At 37.9% G+C, this 22803-nt stretch overlaps 2 protein-coding genes across 4 annotated transcripts; one reads left to right on the plus strand and one right to left on the minus strand.

The window, feature by feature from the left end:
- Positions 1-7: 7 nt before the first annotated feature.
- LOC129154875 (BEN domain-containing protein 5-like) lies at positions 8-8909 on the minus strand. The gene is made up of 8 exons (XM_070547753.1): positions 8196-8909; positions 7817-7932; positions 5572-5855; positions 4970-5094; positions 4416-4448; positions 3147-3205; positions 1726-1933; positions 8-681 (listed from the first exon to the last, which is right to left on the minus strand). Exons 1-8 carry the CDS (start codon positions 8347-8349, stop codon positions 545-547), a joined length of 1116 nt encoding a protein of 371 aa, XP_070403854.1. The 5' UTR covers positions 8350-8909; the 3' UTR covers positions 8-544.
- LOC139061594 (uncharacterized) lies at positions 5978-19931 on the plus strand. Of its 3 annotated transcripts, XM_070547739.1 has the most exons (8): positions 5978-7755; positions 7907-7955; positions 11422-11509; positions 12370-12435; positions 12551-12610; positions 12716-12763; positions 12850-12903; positions 15228-19931. In XM_070547739.1, exons 3-8 carry the CDS (start codon positions 11423-11425, stop codon positions 17580-17582), a joined length of 2670 nt encoding a protein of 889 aa, XP_070403840.1. In that variant the 5' UTR covers positions 5978-7755; positions 7907-7955; position 11422; the 3' UTR covers positions 17583-19931. The 3 variants fall into 3 exon arrangements, with proteins under 3 accessions (XP_070403840.1, XP_070403841.1, XP_070403839.1); XM_070547740.1 differs by lacking the exon at positions 5978-7755 and having other exon boundaries at positions 7892-7955; XM_070547738.1 differs by lacking the exons at positions 5978-7755; positions 7907-7955 and having other exon boundaries at positions 10705-11509.
- The last annotated feature ends 2872 nt before the right edge of the window (positions 19932-22803 follow it).

Consider the following 22803-nt stretch of genomic DNA (forward strand, 5'->3'; position numbering starts at 1 on the left):
CATGCTGGTCTAGCTGGTCTTGCTTGTCCATGCTGGTCTAGCTGGTCCATGCTGGTCCATGTTGGTCCATGCTGGTCTAGCTGGTTTATGCTGATCTAGCTGGTCCATGCTGGTCTATGCTGGTTCAGCTGGTAATCAGCATGGATCTGGTTACCAGCTGAACCAGCATAGACCAGCATGGACCACTATTGATTGTTGGTCCATGTTATTGGAGCAGCATTCAATGGTGGTCCATGCATGGGATGCTGATTAGCAGTACAAATTCTCCCAGAGGATACGAGTGTACTGAACAACCACACTGAATTTTGTTACAATAAGACAGAATATTGGAAAATATTACATACTGTAACTACTACAATAAAGACAAGGTAAGGTTTTCAAGTCAGTATGTACATTTATTACGTTTGTGTAACAAAGAACGTGGTAACAAAATGCATACAAATCATTTAAAAAACAAACTAATAACAAATAAGAACAAACACTAATAACAAGTAACTAATTTAACTTACCTTATGAAAACATAAAACATAAAAAATGCCACATTTCAGTCCTTGGGGGTTTTGTTTTTTTGTTTATTAATGTCCATAATTTTTTCTGTAAGGTATTGCCCTGCTTTTACCCATCTTGCTTGCAGCTCGGGCTCCTCCAACTTTTTGTTGATGAGCCACTCTTTGAAGCAGGCTGAAATGAAATACAAATAGACAAGAACCTAAGTATTAAGTCTTGAAAAAATCATTCACATAAGCATGAACAGGGTTTCCTACAAGCAATATATTATCAACAATGTTTGCTTCATTGTTACTTGAGTATTGGGTATCAGTCAAAAGTTTGAAAACAAAAAATATAGATATTTTTTTCATTTTCTTCTATAGTATGAATTAAAATTGAAAATATCAAACAATGAATGAAAACATATGGAAATGTGTAGCAAACAAAATATAGCAAATGTCAATTAATCTACAATGTAGAAAAGAGGTCCAAAGAAAAGAAACACCACAAAGAAAAACTACTCCATAAAAGGATGTGTCCTTTATCCGGTACTGTATATGTTTGTAAAAGCCATGTGTTGCACTACAACACATGGCTTGACGCGCTCCGCTATCCGTGTGCTGCGGTGTTTCACCTCACCGACGCAGCATTGAAACGCCTACTACACTTTGCGGTCAGGAGATCCCTTTGATCTGCTCAAAAGTAACTGATGAGGTGAAAAAGTAAGAAGCCAAGTAGTAGTTTTTCTGGAGAGTTTAGAGGAGATGCAGGAAGATGAGAGATGGGACAGAAAACAAAGCAACAAGAAAACAAAGCAAAGTGTTTGAAAGTAAAATATAGGTAGATTTATCTCCACTACACGTTGAATAAAACAATAAGTTATACACATGTAATATTTATACATTTGATACAATTCAGATCACCTTCAAATTCAGTCACACAGCCAGGGCTGTTTCAATGCATTTTGGGGGCCAAGGTAAAACGGCATCAAACAAATTGTTATCGAGGTTAAATCCTCAATATATCGTGATGTTGATTTTAGGCCATATAGCCCAGCCCTAGTGTGATTTCTTTTTGGGAAATGGAAATATGACCACCCTAGTTTAAATTCAATTTTATCTATTATTGACATTAAAGCATTTGTCTATTGATATATTTAATTATTTGTGCACTTTTACTCCTTCATACTTGTCAACACTCAAGAACATTTTGCAAATCCAACTAAAAATACCATACCTCTCAATGTTTCCAGCTTCTTTGGGGTTAAAGGCTGCCTGGTGCTCTTAGTTGTAGGACACGCCTTCCCTGTAAGGCTTTTCTGGCCTAGGGTCTTTGTTCCCCAGATTGCCACTGCAAGCTCCTTCACAAACAAAGAATCCTTTGATTGGTTTTTAATCCTTGACCAGGCCTCTCTCCGGATGTAGACTCCTCCTCCCAGGTGAATCTGACAAAAATAAAAATAAAAATAAACACCCACACAAGTCTAAAACAAATACACTGAAAAGTTAGTTGGCTTGTGAACAAATGATGGAGAGGTGTTCTTCATAGTTCTACATATGAAAACACATTTTGCTATTTGAGTATGGGGTGCCATTTGTAATGTTACACAGTCAAAAATTAACAGCAATATTTTTAATTATTTATCTCATAATCAGAGCAAAAAAGTAGGTTTCATTTTTTAAACACTTATTTTCACCTTGTCATTCAAGTATTTATAAATGTTAAGTTTCCTAGCTAAATATTTAGTTAACAAGTTAAATATATATTTTAAAAACAAAATATTTATTGTGAAAATTAAACATTTAGTTTGGAACAAAATATTTAGCTTCCTAATTTAATATCTATTTTTCAAATCAAATATTTTGTTTTTAAACATTTTTTTACAGGCTAAATGTCTAGTTTTTAAAGAGCAAGTCACCCCCAAATCACTTTTTTTTTGCTGATAAACTATATAAAGGAGTGTCTAATCATGCTACAGACACGTGCAGTCAATAATTTGGCAGTTCAGTGCATCGTGGTTAAAATTCAAATATTCTGCCTAAAACTGTCAGTGTTGCGCCGTCGTCAGGGAAAAATTCTGCACTGTATTTGAATTTAAATCTGCCAAAAACATGACTGTTAGGTTGATCGGTCTGTCCAAATTGTCCTTAGGTGTGAGTGTGTGTGTGCATGATTGATTGTCCTGTGTGTCTGTGTTGCCCTGCAATGGACTAGCTCTCTGTCCAGGGTGAACCCCGCCTGATTGCCCGTTGGCTGCTGGAGTTAGGCACCAGCCCCCCCCCCCCCCCCCCCCCCCCCCCCCCGCATTGACAAAGCGGGTTCAGAAAATGGATAGACGGATGGATGGACAAGTTTGTGAACTGGAAACGCAGGATTTGATAGTAAACAGGTAAAAATATCACACTCTGGGGCTTTATTTAACTTGCTAACTAAATATTTAGCTAGGAAACTTAACATTTATAAATACATGAATGACAAGGTGAAAATAAGTGCTTAAAAATGAAACCTAGTTTTTTTCTCTGATTACAAGATAAATGATTAAAAATTTTGCTGATAATTTTTTACTGTGTAACATTACAAATGGCACCCCATATATGAGTTGTGTTGCTACACTTGTGGTGTGTATTTGAATACTGTATGCAGGGGAAGTACAGTACCTCCTCTCCTTCTGGACACCTAGGTGTCTCCACTCCATCTTCACTGCCAGACTCTGCAACTATGAAAAGAATGTTAAAATATTCAGCATTTGTGTCTTGCTTAAACCAAGCAAGAAGCCACATGGTGTAAGTGGAGAATGGATAATTTTTTTCCAAAACTGTCTCACTTTAAATCAAAATCAACACAAGTACAAACACAAAAGGCCATTTTTAAATGAGGGTTATTATGAGTAAGGGAGAAGAAAAATCCAAAACTTCCATGGCCCAGTGTGACAAAGTGATTGCCCCGAAACCCAATTACCTCGATTGGGCTGCCCTTAGCAGCTTCAATTCAATTCAATTCAAGTTGATTTATATAGCGCCAAATTACGACAAGTCATCCCATTTGTTGCTGAATGTCTTGGAATCTCTGCATGATGTTGAGGATATTTTGATCTACTTCACTGTTTCAGGAAAGTCTGACAGGATTGATTTCTTTACTGAGAACAGGTGTGGTAGGAATCAGGCCTCTGTGCGGCAGGACAAACAGAAGTCGGGTGTGATGAGCCGCTGTTAAGTTATGTTTCAGCTAAAGCTGGGTATTGGTTCATTTCAAGAATAAATTTGATTTTGATTCTCAAGAGTTAGAATCGACAAAATTCGATTCAACCCAGTCTGTTCCAATTCAACATGGGTCACTGCTTTTGAAAACTTTTCTGTGAGCTGTTACCTTAATTATATTGCTGAAATGAAATGATGCAACACTGAGTAACAATTCACCTGAAAAAATTGTGTTAACCCTTTCAGACCTTACTTTTCATTAGTTTTAAAGAAAAGGCAAACAATGTTAAACCAAACGATTCTTGGACTTTTTAATTGATACGATTTGTTTCTTAGAAGAATTGATTCAGAATCAATTTTTCAAAATGTTTCAACACAGCACTAGTTTCAGCTGAGGGCGCAATCATTTACTCACCCAGGGCTGTGTAGATTTTCAGTTCTCCCTTGATAAAAACCTTGATTTAAAACTTCCATTTTGTGTTTGTGTTGTCTTTGAGTAAAATTTACATTTGTGTGATGAAATGAAACATTTAAGATTGACAAACATGTAAAACCAAACATGAGACCACTTTGACTAAATTAAGGGGGCTTTTGAAAATGTAAAATTAGTTCACAATTCTGATTTCACTTATATCAAGTTGGTACTGCAAGTGTAGAAATCTATTTTAACAATGTAAATTTAAAAAAAAAATTGTATTCTAAATGTTGATAAATTTTGGTTGCACTTACTGTATAAAGTCTTTGAGTTTTGGGTGGCAGGATCTTTAACAGTTAGAGAGAAAATAAGCATATCATGAACACAGGAAATAATGGAAAACACAACAACAAAGAATATGTTTCCCAAACCTTATTAGGTTAGTGATACCTAAGCTCACAGCTGAAGTACTGCAACTAATGGTCACTTCCAAAGTGTTTTTGATGTTTGCTACCTTCAGCTACTTGATAAATGTATATATTCTGTCCTTATATCCTTGTTAAAATGTTTGTTTCTGAGCGTCAGGCAACTGTAAAAGTTAAGTGAGCTACAATATATATTGCTTTTCTATCTTTTTCCCTATTCACAAACAAATGGGTGCATAACTGTCTAAGTTCAGTGTTTTGCCCAAAAACATTTCAACAAGATAAGAGGGGTTTGGGACTGCCAGCCCAGAGGGAAACATTTCCTTATATGGGATAATTTACATTAAGCCCAGAAGTATACATTAAAAAATACCCACAACACATTTCAGTTTTAGGTACAACTGCATTAGTAAAGAGACTTAGGGGAAATGATCTGTCCTCACCACTGCTCTTGGAGGAGGTTGACTTCAGCGCCTTCATTAGATGCTGTTGCAGCTCTATGTTCAGCTCTCGGAGAGTTTTATTTTCAGACTCCATTGTTGAAAGACTCTTTTCTTGCTCCTGCATTCTTAAACAGAAGAAAATATGTAATGACTATATTATTAGGAAATGATAAAAAAATTGTTAATTATTATCTGTGAAATTATCTAGCTGCCTATAGTGCAGATGGGTAGTGCTGCACATGTGCACAGCATTCAGAAAGGCCAAATCTGGACAGTATGTGGTAGTTGTGTGACAAAAACAAGTAGCAAAATATTATATTACCAAATATATCAATTTAAAAGTATAAACACACCTTTGAAATATAAAGATTCAATAATAAGGCTCAATAATTAAAAACATATTTTTGATCAAAGTACCCAGCCTATTTCAACAGGACCAAATAATGCTATTGCTATTCACAATATTCTACACACCCATCTACTTTTGGCAAGGACAATAACAAGACTGAATCCAACTAGAGCTTAAAGGTAGATTTACAGTATATTGTTAGGACACATTAACAATAATACAAAATTATTTTTCAAGGCTATTCAAAACTTACCTTTTTTCCATTTCCTGCTGCTGTAGACACATGCAACTATACTTTTTCTGATAAAAGCGTTGTTTTTTTATTGCCTCCTCATAAAGTTTCTGTGGGACAACACCACCATCATTATCGTCATCCTCAGTATCATCTTCAAAGAGGGAATCGCTGAGGATATCTTCTCTGATTTTTTTGGTACTGGTAGGGCAGAGTGGAGAGTTCCTCTTTCTGTTTTTTCTTTCCTGCAGAATGGCCAGTAGGTTAACATCTTTTGCTTCCTCTGCGGCCTTTTTCTGAGTTGTCTGTAAACATTAAAAAAGCACAACTTAAAATTACAGTATGACTTTCATAAGATTTAAAGTTAGCAAACTCACATACTAACAAACTAAGCAATGCTACTCAAAGCAAGTGCAATATTACTGGAAATAATTTTTAACCTAATGTCATGGCCTGATGTTGGCTTTATTCACTCCAGTAACAATACACTTTTGGACACAGATCTGCTCAGAAAGGACTGAGTTTGCATATTCTTGTAAATGACATTTGTAGCTTACAATGACAAAACAACTTTCTCTTGCTGATTCCTTATTAATGCGTTTTTTGTTGTGATGTTTTTTTTTCATTGAAATAGACCATGTCTTCCCAAAATAGCTGATAAGTGACTTCTTTGTCTAGACCCACATTACATGTATTCGTTTTGTGTTGTTAATATCGAATTTGCTCAGACGACTTCTTCTCTTTCTTAATATTAGTGCCATAACTTTTTTTTTGTCATTTTGTGTTTATTTTCTAACCTTATTCTCCATTTAAGAGCATGCACTGAGCTACTTTAAAAAACACATTAACTATAACATTTTTTAACTTGTGAACATTAAAATTCTAATTAGACCAAAAAAGACCAATGATTAATTTTACATTGACTTCTTAACATTTCGGTAAATTTGCCTGAAATATTTTGATTGGTGTGAAATAAATATGTAAGAATGGGTTTATTCTTTATTGTCTATGCAGCAGAAAAGGATCAAACAGTGGAAATAAGTGAAAATGGTGATCTACTAATATCGTCTTTGTAACACAAATGCAATTTATGGTTACAGAAGGACTTAACTATACCTGGACGTGTGTTAATTCCCAAAGCTGAGGGTCTTTCTCGATTAGTAAATACAAGCTCAGCCCTTGAGATCTCTAACGGTATTTGTGAAATTTTTTGAAAAGATCTGATTACATTTTTAAAGCATAATTTCTCTCCCTAAGTGTTATACAGTATTTGCAATAACCAGGATATTTATTTAGATGTGACATTGTTTTTACAGAACTGGATTGATTATAATATTCTTCTCATTAAACAACTTTTTAACAACGATGGTCTAACTTTTACATATGTAGAATTCCTTTCTGGGTTTAAAACTTGACTTGACTCCTTGATTGTTATGTTATGGATTCTATTCCTTTAAGCCTAAAACTAATTATTTCAAACTAGGCTGATTTACAAATTTATATATATATAAGAAACTCAGACCCCGTTTTGAGTAGTAGCTGTAAAACACAAAAATAAAATAAAAATAATTCAAAGAGATACTATGAGCCAGACAGCTGAAACTTGCTGCATGGAGATGGAATCTGCATGGAACAAACTTATTTAATGAAATATGTTGGAGAAAAACTTGGTTATTTGGGAGTTTTCTTATATGAAATATATCTATCCACACAATTTGGGTGTCAGTAAGTAATATAATGACCTTTTCAGTAGAAAATTAGAATTGGGTGTTTAATTTAAACTGAGTATGTTCCATTTTAATTTAAACTGAGTATGTTCCATTGACAGATATGCATATGTACATTATTTTTATTTGTTGTCTATATAATATAGATCATGATTGATTGAAAGGTTAAGGAAGATGGTTAACAATTTAATATAAAGATTTTAGTTTATAATTCTAAAAAAATTCGGATTACACTGGATTTATAAATAAAATGTAATCGCTGATGCACACTCCGGAGCAGTAGGGGCGGTAAAAAGTAAAGGTAAAGATAAAAACTGCAACTCCCAGTTGGCTGCCAACCGCCGTAAAACCCCTCAAGAAAGGAGAAGAAGAAAAAACAGAAGATCGGAAGCAGCTGCGCATTTGTGTGTTGGAAAGTTGTGAAGATTTGTCTTTTCATTTTTGTTTTACCAACGTTGGGCCCATTTATTCATCATTGGTGAGTATTGAGTGGTTAATGAACATTGCCTAATGTTTGCCAACATGCTAGTAGAATATACTTTTTTTGTCCTGGCTTCCTCCGCCTCAGAAGGTAGCGGTGAAGTGCTGGGATCCATGACTTTTTTAACACGGACCCTCCCCGTTGACAGCTCCTCTTCGATGTCCTCTTTGGTGTCTGGAATATAAACAGCACTTCATGTAAGTATTTGACTGCATCGGCTATACTGTACATAATTTTATGTAGTTATTTCATTATTCGCTCTGTTCTTAAGGAACGCTAACCTTAGCAACGCTACACTATCGTAACTAGCTAAAAGCTAATAGCACACTAGCTAGCTCGACTAGAGCGGTAGACAGAGATTTCAGCCAGTCAAGTTAACTACACATCCTAGGTCGACCTTATTAATAAGTAAAACTGTTTGTGAGATCGTGACTTACCCTTCAGCATTAATATTTGAGCTTTGAAAAAACTGTCTTGCCAGCGAACCCAGTAAATTTTGCTGGTATCCTTCTGGCTGTCAAAATCTTTGATAAAGGTTGTTGGAACGATTTCTTTACAGCCGTCGTCTATATACCTAACATAAGCAAACATTTTTTAAGGCAAACAAAATTAGTTTCCTAAATTCGAATTAGTTAAATATAACTGTTGTCTAAAAAGAAATAAGGTCTAAAATATTTTAGTTTTTAAATCGTGACGCCGCAACTTAATTTGCTCTTGATCTTGGTCCTAATGCTAATGTTGAGATACGCCCCTCCAGCTAGCTTTGACTTCAACGGCGGGAAGCGCGTGAGCACTGAGCAGAGGATGCTGTAGTTCCCAGTTCCCCCTCTCAATTCATAGTGGGGATTTGATTACAACCAATTATTTTTTATTTTAAGGGAGAATAAGTGACCCATGACTCATTAAATGTTAATAGCTAATTGCAGACACTATATCTGAAATATTTCTTAAATGTAAACATTGACATTTTTTGAAACTACAATCCATCTAGAAAAAAAAAGTGATTTATTATTACTTATTATCCACCAGAGGTGGGTAGGGACTTGTTACATTCACTCCGCCAATTTCCTTTAGTAACTTTATGGGGGAAAAATACTTTTTACGGGTAGTTTTACTTTATCATTTCTACTCGAATAAAATGTTGCATATTCATTTAATTCAATTTTATAATTAAATAATTTTAATAAAATAAATTAATGAAATAAAATAAACTAATAAAATTAAATAATTAGTAAATTTTTATTTAATTTAAATTTAATGATTTCATTTAATTGAGTACTTTAAAATTAAATTTAAGATTTAAATAATTTATTCAAAGTGTTTAGTAGTTCACAATTACTCTTATTTGACTAACATTTCTGAATACTGTAACCAACGAGTAACTTCAGTGAATACAAAAAAACATTAACTAAAAATGCAGAAAACAAACATCTACAGTTCTTGTTAAAGGGAGATGTTTGCACAGAATTTTGTTCTTCTAATGTAATTTTCTAGCTATTGTTTCCACCACATGATGACCATTCATGATGAAAGACTCGCCTGATATGAGTACAATTTATTTTAAAATAAACCATGTATAGCTGCCATTATTGTAGTTATAAACTCTCTCAGATTGGTGATTTGCTCAAAGGTGATAATGACTTGACCTGGACTGGAAGATTATTTTAGGGACTTGGACTCACACTTGCCCAGTAGGGTCCAGTGACTTGACTTGGATTAATCCTATGAGACTTGGACTTGCACACTAACCCCGGCTTTCCACTGGAGCCGTCAGCAGCACGTTACTGCAGCAGCACGTCATAGCTGCTGATAGGAACCGTGTGGTCAACAGAACCGTTTCCACTGGAGCCGTCAGCAGCGCGAGTCGGCCACGTCTCAGGAGCAGCATGTCGCGGCCTTTACGCGCCGGTTCTATTTTCTACGCGCGACGCCTCTGAAACGGGTCAAGTTCGACATTTTTGGGGAAGGAAAGACAGGAAATCGGACGCGGAAATGGAGAGAAGCTCCCGAGATTTTCAGAATAAAGAACGTACTGCCTTCCGGTTGCTTTACTTTAAAGAAAAAGTTACTAACTGTGCGGCCCCGTGAGAAGTTATCACCTAGCTAGCGGTCTCCTTTGTTTTTCAGGTCCGTATTGGCGATTATAAAACGGACAGAACATAAAACACAAACCATGTTGTAGTTTTCTCCTGCTTGTTGTTGTGTTTACTGACGAAGTCACTCGTGTGACTTCGTGCCCTGTCGGTGACAGCTGCTCCCCTGCTGCTTTGCGTCTCGTGGGAAGGGCCAAGCAGCAGCTTACGCGAGCAAAACGTGCTGCTGCAGTAACGTGCTGCTGACGGCTCCTGTGGAAACCCGGGGTAAGGCAAGGGTCGGCAACCCGCGGCTCTGGAGCCGCATGCGGCTCTTTCATCCATCTGATGTGGCTCTCTGCTTGTAAACTAACTAATGAATAGTTAAAGATTGTCTGCGTAAACCTGAACAGGTCAACTGTTTGTGCATAATCAAATAAGTCTATAGGCGCTTTCTGAGCTGAAGAGGATATGAGATTCTGGACTGTTCTTCAGACAGGCTCATTGATGTGTTGGAGACAGGAACAAGTGCTATTCAGCCAAAGATTCATAATCAGGGGACATTTTTTAAGTCTCTGAGAGACCGTGTTTAGAAAACACTGAATCTTCCTGCATGGTTCTGGTTATGCGATGCGCTCCAAGCCCCCGATCTACACATCTTCATCTTGCTGTCCACCATACGCATGCGCTGACAGCGAGCTGCGCTGAGCTCAGTGTCCATCTCAGATGTTCTGATGGGAATCTTTTCCTGATTGATGTAGCTACCTCTACGATGTGCATAACGATTAAAATATCAGCGCATCTGCAGGTTTGAGATTTCTCCATCAAAATAAACAGTCAAACACGGGAAATATCCGGTCAGTGCGAACCCTGTCATTTAACTGTTTTACCTTCTTGTGAAAATTGTTGCAAACAGAAACATTAAACCGGATGAACACCAGAGCCATGCACACTGTGCCGTTACCTCCGTCAGTGTAAATGAGGGAAAAAAACTACCTGATTGGATCCTTTTCAACAATGATTAATGCAAAGTTTAGTTCAGTACAATGTTTAATTACAACAGTCCAACGAGACAGAGCAGTTATGTGTGACGCCTCAAGAAGCGTCACCTGCTCAGCTATTAAAACCACTAGAAGGGTGAAAAATATCAAAATATTGTAGCGCAGACGGGCTACATTTTTTTTGGATCAATTTGAAACAAACTGTTTTATTAATAATCTTCTGTTGAAAGATAACTTTGAGGTACATGAGCGACTGGTATTGGTTGCTGTCACCTGTTGTGATCTGTTAAAGCAGCTCTCTGCTGTCTGAGTGTAGGCCCCGCCCACAACGCCACAGCTGCTGTGGCTCCCAGTGTTTTCTTTACCGTGGGAAACGGGTAATAATGGCTCTTTGATGGGAACAGGTTGCCGACCCCTGCACTAAGGACTTGAGTGTGACTTGGACTTTTGAAATGGTGACTTGACTAATACTTTCAAATAATGGTATTTCTTAAGTGAGCTGAATTTCACCAGTGTAACTGTTTAAATTTACCATGGTTTTATTCACGAATCATGTCTGTTACTGATATCGATGTTCATTTTTGTTTTAGAATGCCAAAGCGCAAGTACAAATTGTACCTGGAACCAAACAGTACCATCAAGTTACCCTCTGCAAGATGGAACAGAGAGACTTTGGATGTAAGTTAGCTCATGAAAGATGTATCAGAGTTCTTGCAGGGTCTTAAATGGTCTTAAAAAAAGTCTAAAATACATAACTTTAAATTCAAGGACTTAAGTCTGAACAACGCCCACCCAGTTTTTTGTTCTATGTCTTAGGACTGCACAATTAATCGTTAAAAGGTTGTGATTTCAATTCATGCTTGTAAGCAAACTCATTCTGAAATGACAATTAAAATGAAAAAGGGAAAAAAAAAACACAATCATTGTACCGCATTTTAAACCTGGACATAATCTGCATGAAAAAAAGTGCTCCCTCTTTTTCCCTCAACAATTGATAATGGCGGAGCCTTATACCATGTGATGCAGAAGCGAGCTGGCAGGATAAAACAACAGTAGCCTTTATTTATTGTTTTTATTTTCAGTGTCAGCTGTTACAAAGCTGATTTGCAGTTAATACGTGCAATAACTATTTAAATTGGGGAAAAAATTGTGAGAGAATCATGATCTAAATATGAGCAAAAAATAATTGGGATTATTTTATCCAGAATCGTGCAGCCCTACTATGTCTTAGGTTTAAACAGGTCAGTTCTTTTGATTGACTGGATAACAAAACATCTGCCATCAGATGCTTCTGAGATGTTCCAACTCAAACAGACTTTGTTAATGTGTGACTTTGTGTTAATGTGTCATGCTGGTCTAACATTTTGTTCATAGCGGTCTTAAAAGGTCTTAATTGTAACTTTCTGAAACCTACAATAACCCTTTTGTAATGCAGTAATGAAATTTGACTTTTTTTTTTCTTTAACAGATCTATCACATTGCCTTTGCTGATGTTTGAAGACACTAAATAGGGAATATGGTTTTGTAAATATTTTCAGACTTCTCCCTTGAGCAGTGAAAGCTGTGACCAAGTGACTTCTGGTCCATATTCTGCAGATTTTGAGGTGAGGGTTACATGTATTCTTAAATTGATAGAAACATGATTTCACACTGTGCTGCCCTGCACAAAGTGTTGTGGTACTTTCTTACTTAGTAACATCTTTTCTACCTCCTCTGAAGACCACGTCTTCATCTGGTCATTTTGATTTCCCGGAATATCCAGATGACACAATCAACCTTGTAAGTTCTTTTACCAAACCTCATGTGCAAGTTTGTGATATTTACAAACTGAATGTACAAAGAAATGAACTAAAAATCTTTTCAAATAATTTCTTTTGTCTCTAGACCTTGCCCTACACTGAATGTGGCAGAGAAGATGCTGCAGATGTTGAGGTGATTGACTAATATGTGAGGCAAGATAATATTATTACACATTTCTGTTTCTTACTGTGTTTGTGCCTTTTCTACATTCTCTTCAGACCATGTCTCCATGTGGCTGTCTGGAGTCTGATTCAGATGAGACATTCAACCTGGTAAGCTTTTAACCAAATCACACAACAATACCTGCAATTCTTATTTTTATACACAAGCAATGTTTTTCTATTATCTTTGCTGTTTATTATAAGTGTTAAACAGCAGTCCACTGAAGTGAGGCATTGTAGTGAGTTAATAAAAAAAATAAATTACAAGGTCTATTCAAGAAACATTAAATAAAACAGAAGGCTCGACATGAAGTTGGCAAAAACAGAATGAGCGAAAAACTGAACAGATCAGAGGATCCGGTAATTAACTGAAAAACTGTAATAACGGAAATTGGAGAGACAGCATGTGTATCTCATGATAATGATCAAGCAGCACAGGTGAGTGACATAAGTGACATTTCTGGGAAAGTAAAAACAAATAGATATCATGTAGAGAAAAAGTATTCTAAATGCTGGACTAAAAAGAGGGAGAACATCTGCAATGGTCCAAGAAATTACAGTATAAAGAGACCTAAACCAGGAAAAAAAAGATCTAACGTAACAGTGCCTTCAAAACCACAAACAGGACATTGGCAAAATGGAAAGGCGCTAAAAATCCACAAAAAGAGTGCAACAGATATAAGGGGTAACATACGGGCTAGTGAACACTAGAAAAGCTATATAGATCAAACTAAAATTAACCCATAAAACTAGGGATAAAGAAATTAATTAATACTGCAGAGTAAATTAGGGCTGATCAATAAAAGAGGAAACTAATATGGAAATCAGCATCAAAGACCAGAAAAAAAACGTCATTTCTGATGGAAATAACCTAAGAAAAACTAAATAAAAAGAATTCATTGAATCAAGGGGTGTGCCGATTAATTTAAAAATGATTAATCATGTTAAGCGTACCAAATTGTTTACAATTCAAAAACGTTTAAAATCTAGCATTTTAGTCGTGAAAAGAGCGTCTCTGTTGTGTTTCATGTTGGCAGCAGCGTCCAGTTTACCCGGACTTGCTGACTTTTTCGGCACCGTTGGAGCGGGGGTGCATAGACGTACTAAGACGGTCGTTCTGAGACATCGGACTGTATGTTCTTGGGTGTTATTTGGTATATGTGGTGCTTTGGGTGCGTCCCATCGTGGGGTGGTTTACAAGGACTCACATCATCTGTCAGCAGTAAAGAGTTACAGCTACATGTCACAAATGTCTCCCAGGAACTTTTAGTTATGATTAATGTAAAAGGATTTAAATTCCATCTAGGGTCATTCGTAATATTACCTGTTGTTGTATTTTGCCAAGCAAAAGTAATCTTATCATGTTAAGCTAACTTTGTGATGTAACTGCATCGACTAACAGAGGATTATGTTCATGTGGGTCATCAGCATGATGTTGTTGAAGTTATGAAAGCAAACATGGCTGGAATCAGTTTTACCTGTAATCTTATTTTTCTTCTCTAAGTGTGTGTGCTGCTGTAATGAGTGAATGTCCCCACTGTAGGATTAATAAATCTATTCTGTTCTATTCAATACATTTTTATCCGCCAGTAGGGAAAAAATACATTTGAGGATTTTTTACCTTTCCGGGCTTCCGTACAAATAACCTGGTTACGGAGGAGGGGTTCGTCTCCCAAACCAAAAAACACAATCCCAAACTATGCAGGTGTTGATAAAATGCGAGTTCCAATGGCCTGTATTTGATTTGTCACAACTCCTTTGTTTGTTAGTATTCGGTAGCTCTCGCAGTTGAAACCACGCCTAGCATGCTGCATGCTAAAAGCTGTAGCATACCAAACAGGAAGAGAGAACGCCCGGTGTTAACAATGAGCAGCGGGGCAGGAAACGATATATCTTGCTCTCATAGGCTAGTTTGTTAGCCAATCTGAGGCTAGCAAATTCAAATAATGAGTATGAACGAGCAGCAGCCGAAGCTGCCTGATGGAACAAGCCGGAACCACCTGAATATTGACCCAGACCGATTGAATGGTCTGTTAATCAGTATTTCGTAACGTTTTTTAGATGTAAAATGTTTCATATTACTGGTTAATACTTAAGAAATAACCACAAAGTCCTGAAATTAGAATTCAATTCAATTCAGTTCAATTCAAGTTTATTTATATAGCGCCAAATCACGACAAGAGTCGTCTCAAGGCACTTCACATAATAAACATTCCAATTCAGGTCAGAATGAAATGGCCTCTTTAATAATAAATAAATAATGAATAAATCGGTTTCCTGATCTCTAAACAAGATTTGTCCAAACAACCGAAAAAATAATTTAGCACCAAGTAAAGAGGGGAATCGATCCGATACAGTCACCCGATCAGTTGCTTTTATCATTTGTTTTTGCTGGTAGATACATGCAATAATGTGTGTTTATTGTCACCCTACAGCCCACAACTTCTTCTGGTGGCTTATCTGTGCTGCAATCAAGTGACGTCAGCCAGGAGTTTGAGTGCGATTCCTCACCTGAAAGTGATCCTCAAGTTGATTCAAACATTGAAGACCTTCCAGAGGACGACCCATTTGGACAGATAGGATTTGACACTGACATGGATTCTGCACTAATTTCAGGGGGTACAACAACAAGGGCTGAAGCACTGCTCATGGTAATGAGTCATGCAGCAAGACATAACATAACAGGAACACAACTTGATGATTTGTTAAAGCTTATAAATGCACTGTTTGGCAAAGAGGTTTTACCGAGATCCAAATATTTGTTCAACAAAGTGTTTAAGAACTCTTCTGACATAGTGGAATTTCACTTCTACTGCAAAACCTGCAAATTATACATTGGCAAACAAGAAGACATAAAAGAAAAAAACATTGTTCAGTGTACAATTTGTAGTGCTCCCATTGAAATTAGCACATTGAACAGTGCAAGCTTTTTCATAAGCATACCAATTGCACCTCAAATTCAGACACTGATGGAAAACCCTCAAATTCAAAACAGCATGAACTACAGATACCAAAGGCAACAGAATGAACATGTTATCTCTGACATATATGATGGTGAAATGTATCAAAACCTGTCAAAACCAGGTGGCATTCTGTCAGATCCGGCCAATTTGTCATTTAATTTTAATTCTGATGGTTCACCTGTCTACAAGTCTTCCAAATTTTCAATATGGCCCATCCAGCTGCATTTAAATGAACTCCCTCCCAAATTGAGATTCCAGAATGTAATGCTTGCAGGTCTTTGGTTTGGTGCTCAAGAGCCAGTCATGCCAATTTTTCTAAAACTATTTGTTGATCAGGCAAAAACACTGGCATCCAAAGGTGTGTCCTGGAGAAAATGTGGAGCTCTGGTGAACAGCAAAATTGTTGGACTCTGTTGTTGTGTGGACTCAAAGGCAAGACCAGCTATGCAAAACACCACCCAGTTTAATGGGTATTTTGGTTGTGGCTTCTGTTTACACCCTGGGACTCTCGTTGAAAAACAGGTGAAGTATACTGTGACTGCCACAGAATACCCTGATAGAGAGGCTAATAAAATGATTGCAGATATGGAGCATGCCGTAGAACAACACAGAAGTGTCAGAGGGGTGAAAGGTCCATCACCACTGATAAACATGCCTTATTTTGACATTGTTTGGGGGTTTGTTCCAGACTATATGCATGCTGTCTTGCTTGGTGTCATTAGACAGCTGACAGAGCTTCTGTTGAGTGGCAGTGATCAACCCTACTATATCGGCAGTCCAAATACAATGAGGGTGCTAGAAAACAGGATCAAGGAAATCAAGCCACCACACCTTATTACACGACTTCCCAGACCCATTGCAGAGTTCAAGTACTGGAAAGCCTCAGAGTGGCGAGCTTGGCTCCTGTTTTACAGTTTGCCAGTCCTGAATGGGGTGCTTCAGTCACGTTATGTGAAGCACCTATCCCTGCTGGTGTTTGCAGTATTTCTGCTTTTGAAGGAGAATGTCACATTCGAAGAGATCAACAAAGCAGATGAGATGCTGTTCGAGTTCGTGGCAAGGTTTCAACTGTTGTATGGAGAAGCATCTATGACATTCAATGTACACTTGCTAACGCACCTGTCCAAGTCTGTGAAACTGTGGGGGCCGCTCTGGGCACACTCAGCATTTGTATTTGAAAATGCAAATGGTGGTCTGTTGAAACTGTTTCACGGAACAAAATGTGTAGCTTTGCAGATTGTAAACAAATTCTTGTTGCATAGAACGGTTCCGCTTTTCAGTACAAGGTTTGCAGTTAGTGAGCAAGTAAAGAACTTCTGTTTGGAGCTCACAAATAACTCAAGAGTAAAGTCCTTCATTAGATATCAAGACACAACTGTTCTGGATAATGGCAGGGTTACTGAGACAACTGAGGAAGAGAAAAGTGCCTTCATTTCTGCAGAAAAAGTTCCACCAGATGAAATGGTGGTACACAAGAGAATGGTGCACAAAGGACTGGTTTATACCAGCAAAAGCTACAGCCTCAGTAAGAGAAGAAGGGATTGTTATGGAAAGTTGAGTGATGGTGTTTGTGGAGAGATTCGAAGCATTATATCTTTTCCCTCAGAGTGTGGTACAGAAATTGCTGTACTTTTCCAAAAGTTTCATACACAAGCATCATTCCCTTTACCACAAGGGTACAGATTTGAGTCACATATTAGACTTATAAGTAGGGGACCTACTGTGGATCTGATTCCAGTAGACAGGTTAGAGCAGAAATGTCTGGTCCTGAAAACTGGTGATGAGACTTTCATTTGTGACTTTCCAAACCAACATGAAAGAGACTAGTCTTTGGTTGTCGTTCTGTAGGTAACATTTTTCTCTTGTGTTTCACAACTTCTCTTGATCAGTTCTGGCTGATTCAGATTTCTGCCCAGGAGAGTGGACTTTGTGTGCTGTGCCATGTGTCTGAACTGGCTTCTTTGTTTTCCTGATTTACAGTTCTGAGCATTCCTCACTGTACTGGAGAACACCAGGATTTTGTATTTGTGGAAGGTCCTTCTTCAGAGGGGACAGGGAAACAACACAATATGGGGTTTGATTTGTGCCATAAGTGGGGAGACCAACTTCCTTTTCCGCGCTTGCATAAAATGCACTCATTTGACCAGTTTCCTCAACATTGCGCATGCTGAAAGTCCACTCCAAGCATGCACCTTCTTCGAGAGAGGGCCAGCTCACGTGTGTGGCCAACCTGCTGTGGGTGTGCTAGACTTGGTTCTATCTGCACGATGCCTTTTGGAAAGCTGCAGCCTTGAAGTAGAATTTTGCTCCCACAAATCAAGCTGGCTTTTGACAGTTGGTGGTGAAGACAAAGAACTGCATTGACTTCCCTCTGATGGGTTCATTTTTAACATCACTGACACATGTACTAAAAATAACCACAACTGTTCTGAAAAATTGCAAACTCTAGTGGTCAAGTGGTCTTGTTCCAAAACCTTTCTTGATGGCTGTAGTATTTTTAGCATGCACAAGATGAAACTTTGATCAATTTCTTTTAAACATTAGAAATGCTCGGTGTCACTGAGAAAATAGTCTTTTTGTAAAGCACCCCAACTACAAAGAGCATTTCTTTGCCTGTGCACTTTTCTTTTTTAGTGTGCATGCTTTAATTCCATTTCTAGTTCTTTTTAAAACACAGGAAGTTTTTTCTTTACCTGCTAACATTTCGTTTGTGACTACAAACATCCTCAGAGCTGACACTGATGGTGGCGTCACTTCCTACTCCATTTATCCCCGGGCAGCAGAGGACGTTGTCGCCCTCTGCTGCCCGCTCTCCCCTCTCCGTTGATGTAGTCCCATGCACGATCCAATGTGTAGACTCCATTGTCTCTGTTCATGGTCCCACATCCACTTCTCCTTATCTCTATAGCTTCTTTGATCCATCTTTTGTATTTCTATTGTTCGCTGTTTATCCTTGTGTCCCAGTCCATTATGTGGTTTTCTCTTGTGCAGTGATCTGTTACGGCCGATTTCTTTATTGTGCTTTCTGCTTCTTGCTTCACTGCTCTTGTGTGTTTTCGACTTGTTTCTTTCTCGCACTCCTTTCTGTGTTCTATTGTTCGTGTGTTGAGTTGGCGACGAAGCACTATAAAGAAGTCAGCCGTAACAGATCACTGCACAAGAGAAAACCATATAATGGACTGGGACAACACAAGGATCATAAAAACTGAGCAACAGAAGTACAAAAGATGGATAAAAGAAGCTATCGAGATGAGGAGACGTGGATGTGGGACCATGAACAGGGACGATGGAGTTGGATCGCACATGGGACTGCATCATCGGAGAGGGGAGAGCGGGCAGCAGAGGGCGACAACATCCTCTGCTGCCCGCGGATACACAGAGAAGGAAGTGACACCACCATTGGCGTCAGCTCTGAGGATGTTTTTAGTCACAAACGAAACGTTAGCAGGTAAAGCAAAAACCTTTCCTGTGTTTTAAAAAGAACTAGAAATTGAATTAGAAACAGAACACAGCAAGAACACACCAAAGATCCATGCTTTAAGTGTTCACCTTTTTTAATCTGCTCAAATCTTTAAGTTTTGTTTTTACTTTATGTACACAGTGTTTATTGATGGATGGAAAAATATTACTATTTTATCGAAAAACTGCAATGTTAAAATGTGAACAAAAGTGATGTAATCTTGATTAGTTGCTAAAGCCACTTTAAATAGCAATAAAAATTCCCTTAAGATTTTAATGTTTATGATGTTTAACATTTGCTGAAACAATTACAATTTGTTTGTTTTATATAATAAATGTATATAAAGATAATATTGACTATTGTGTAATTATTCATAGATCCATTTTTTTAATCTTAGAATCTGTTTATTTTATTTATTTACTTATTTTTCCTAATATTAAATGTACTAAAATATGTATGCTCTTGTCTTCAGTGTGGCTTGTGTCTGATGGAGGAATGTTTTTATTAAAGTGCTTTCATAGATTCATCCAAAACATCAAAACTGAAAGTGATTGAAAACTATAGTTTTAGAATTGTAATCAGAGAGAGAATTAACCATATTAACAGTATCAAGCTAAGCACTTTAAAACACATTCCCCAAAGCAATCTAAACATTACTGGTCTCAATTTTTTGGGCACTACTGGCAGTTTTTCACACTGCAAGGAAGCAGGAAACCTTGGGAGAGAGGAGGGAGAAATGCGGCTAAAGATATGGGGCTGGAATTCAAACCCTGGATCAACTTTGGCCACCAGCAGACATTGCTGGTGGATAAACCAGCAATGACCAGCAAGGAAGCTGGTTTAGCTGGTTTATGCTGGTGGACCAGCATATACCAGCTAAACCAGCATGGACCAGCAAAGACCAGCAAGGAAGCCATGCTGGTCGTTGCTGGTTTATGCTGGTCCACCAGCATAAACCAGCTAAACCAGCACCAAACCAGCATGGACCAGCAAAAACCAGCAAAGACCAGCAAGGAAGCCATGCTGGTCTATGCTGGTTTTTCCAGCAGGGACCCTTCCTTAAAACGAGGAATAGTTTTGAGCTGTGTGTGGCTAAAATAACCAGACATTCTGCATTTTTCCAATAGGACTACAAAAAATCTTAGCGAGAAGAAAAAATGGCGGATTGGCTCTGTGTTTAGCCGAGGGCCATTACCATATTTGGTAGTTATCCTCACTAAATTAATTACTGATGTAATAGATAATGTAAAAACTGAACGGGTGGACAAATATGCCCAAAACTTAATTATTAAATATCTAAATAGCAACTCCAGTGAATAATATAAGCCTTTTTGCTCACTTAGACACTTAAAATGTGAAACACACCGTGTTAATGGATAAAAAGGTGGGTTTTTCATGTTATGTCTCCTTTAAATTGACACCAGATCCGGTGACCTTTGGGACATGGTTTGACCCCCTTAGGAAAGTGCTATCATCATGAAACGTTCAGATCACTTACAACTCAATAGATTCTACCTTCCTGTAACGTTTCAGCCTGATTGGACCTTGTTTTCACACAAATGAACCCAGAATGATGTGAAATTGTGCTTCGTGCAACATTATTCTGGGTGCCATTTAAAAACCATAAGTGCTAATGACTCCATTCCTTTTTGTGGTTGTAGGGGCTGTTGATTGGAGTACACTAAAACAAACCTGATCTCACTAGGACATTCAGAAGCCAAGTTATAAGCCCACAAATGTGTAACTGGACTACTTCTTTAAATTGACACCAGATCCGGTGACCTTTGGGACATGATTTGACCCCCTTAGGAAAGTGCTATCATCATGAAATGTTCAGATCACTTACAACTCACTAGATTCTACCGTCTTGTAACGTTTCAGCCTGATTGGACCTTGTTTTCACACAAATGAACCCAGAATTATGTGAAATTGTGCTTCGTGCAACATAATTCTGGGTTCCATTTAAAAACCATAAGTGCTTATGACTCCATTCCTTTTTGGGGTAATGGGGGCTGTTAACTGGAGTACTCTAAAACAAACCTGACCTCTTTAGGATATTCAGAAGCCAAGTTATAAGCCCACAAAAGTGTAACTGGACTACTTCTTTAAAGTGACACCAGGCCCGGTGACCTTTGGGACATGGTTTGACCCCCTATAGGATTGTGCGATCATCATGAAAAGTTCAGATCACTTACAACTCAATAGATTCTACCTTCTTGTAACGTTTCAGCCTGATTGGACCTTGTTTTCACACAAATGGACCCAGAATGATGTGAAATTGTGCTTCGTGCAACATAATTCTGGGTGCCATTTACAAACCATAAGTGCTAATGACTCCATTCCTTTTTGTGGTTGTAGGGGCTGTTGATTGGAGTACACTAAAACAAGCTTGACTTCTCTAGGACATTCAGAAGCCAAGTTATAAGCCCACAAATGTGTAATTGGACTACTTCTTTAAATTGACACCAGATCCGGTGACATTTTGGGACATGGTTTGACCCCCTTAGGAAAGTGCTATCATCATGAAATGTTCAGATCACTTACAACTCAATAGATTCTACCTTCCTGTAACGTTTCAGCCTGATTGGACCTTGTTTTCACACAAATGGACCCAGAATGATGTGAAATTGTGCTTCGTGCAACATTATTCTGGGTGCCATTTACAAACCATAAGTGCTAATGACTCCATTCCTTTTTGTGGTTGTAGGGGCTGTTGATTGGAGTACACTAAAACAAGCTTGACTTCTCTAGGACATTCAGAAGCCAAGTTATAAGCCCACAAATGTGTAACTGGACTACTTCTTTAAATTGACACCAGATCCGGTGACCTTTGGGACATGGTTTGACCCCCTTAGGAAAGTGCTATCATCATGAAACGTTCAGATCACTTACAACTCAATAGATTCTACCTTCCTGTAACGTTTCAGCATGATTGGACCTTGTTTTCATACAAATGAACCCAGAATGATGTGAAATTGTGCTTCGTGCAACATAATTCTGGGTGCCATTTACAAACCATAAGTGCTAATGACTCCATTCCTTTTTGTGGTTGTAGGGGCTGTTTATTGGAGTACACTAAATTAAACCTGATCTCTCTAGGACATTCAGAAGCCAAGTTATAAGCCCACAAATGTGTAACTGGACTACTTCTTTAAATTGACACCAGATCCGGTGACCTTTGGGACATAGTTTGACCTCCTTAGGAAAGTGCTATCAGCATGAAACGTTCAGATCATTTACAACTCAATAGATTCTACCTTCCTGTAATGTTTCAGCCTGATTGGACCTTGTTTTCACACAAATGGACCCAGAATGATTTGAAATTGTGCTTCGTACAACATAATTCTGGATGCCATTTACAAACCATAAGTGCTAATGACTCCATTCCTTTTTGTGGTTGTAGGAGCTATTAATTGAAGTACTCTAAAACAAACCTGACCTCTCTAGGACATTCAGAAGAAAAGTTATAAGCCCACAAAAGTGTAACTGGACTACTTCTTTAAAGTGACACCAGGCCCGGTGACCTTTGGGACATGGTTTTACCCCCTATAGGAATGTGCGATCGTCATGAAACGTTCAGATCACTTA

Source organism: Nothobranchius furzeri, unplaced genomic scaffold (genome assembly GCF_043380555.1).
Source record: "Nothobranchius furzeri strain GRZ-AD unplaced genomic scaffold, NfurGRZ-RIMD1 Scf024, whole genome shotgun sequence".
Taxonomy (NCBI): Eukaryota; Metazoa; Chordata; class Actinopteri; order Cyprinodontiformes; family Nothobranchiidae; genus Nothobranchius; species Nothobranchius furzeri.

Excerpts from the sequence above, each read along its gene's own strand:
- LOC129154875 (XM_070547753.1), bottom strand. The coding sequence starts at position 8,349 with ATGTTTGCTTATGTTAGGTATATAGACGACGGCTGTAAAGAAATCGTT. Across the intron at positions 4,449-4,969 it reads AACCTCCTCCAAGAGCAGTG|ATCCTGCCACCCAAAACTCA; the intron begins GTGAGGACAGAT and ends TAACTGTTAAAG. Across the intron at positions 682-1,725 it reads GAAGCTGGAAACATTGAGAG|CCTGCTTCAAAGAGTGGCTC; the intron begins GTATGGTATTTT and ends ATTTCATTTCAG.
- LOC139061594 (XM_070547738.1), top strand. The coding sequence starts at position 11,384 with ATGTCTGTTACTGATATCGATGTTCATTTTTGTTTTAGAATGCCAAAG. Across the intron at positions 12,436-12,550 it reads CATATTCTGCAGATTTTGAG|ACCACGTCTTCATCTGGTCA; the intron begins GTGAGGGTTACA and ends CCTCCTCTGAAG. Across the intron at positions 12,904-15,227 it reads CAGATGAGACATTCAACCTG|CCCACAACTTCTTCTGGTGG; the intron begins GTAAGCTTTTAA and ends GTCACCCTACAG.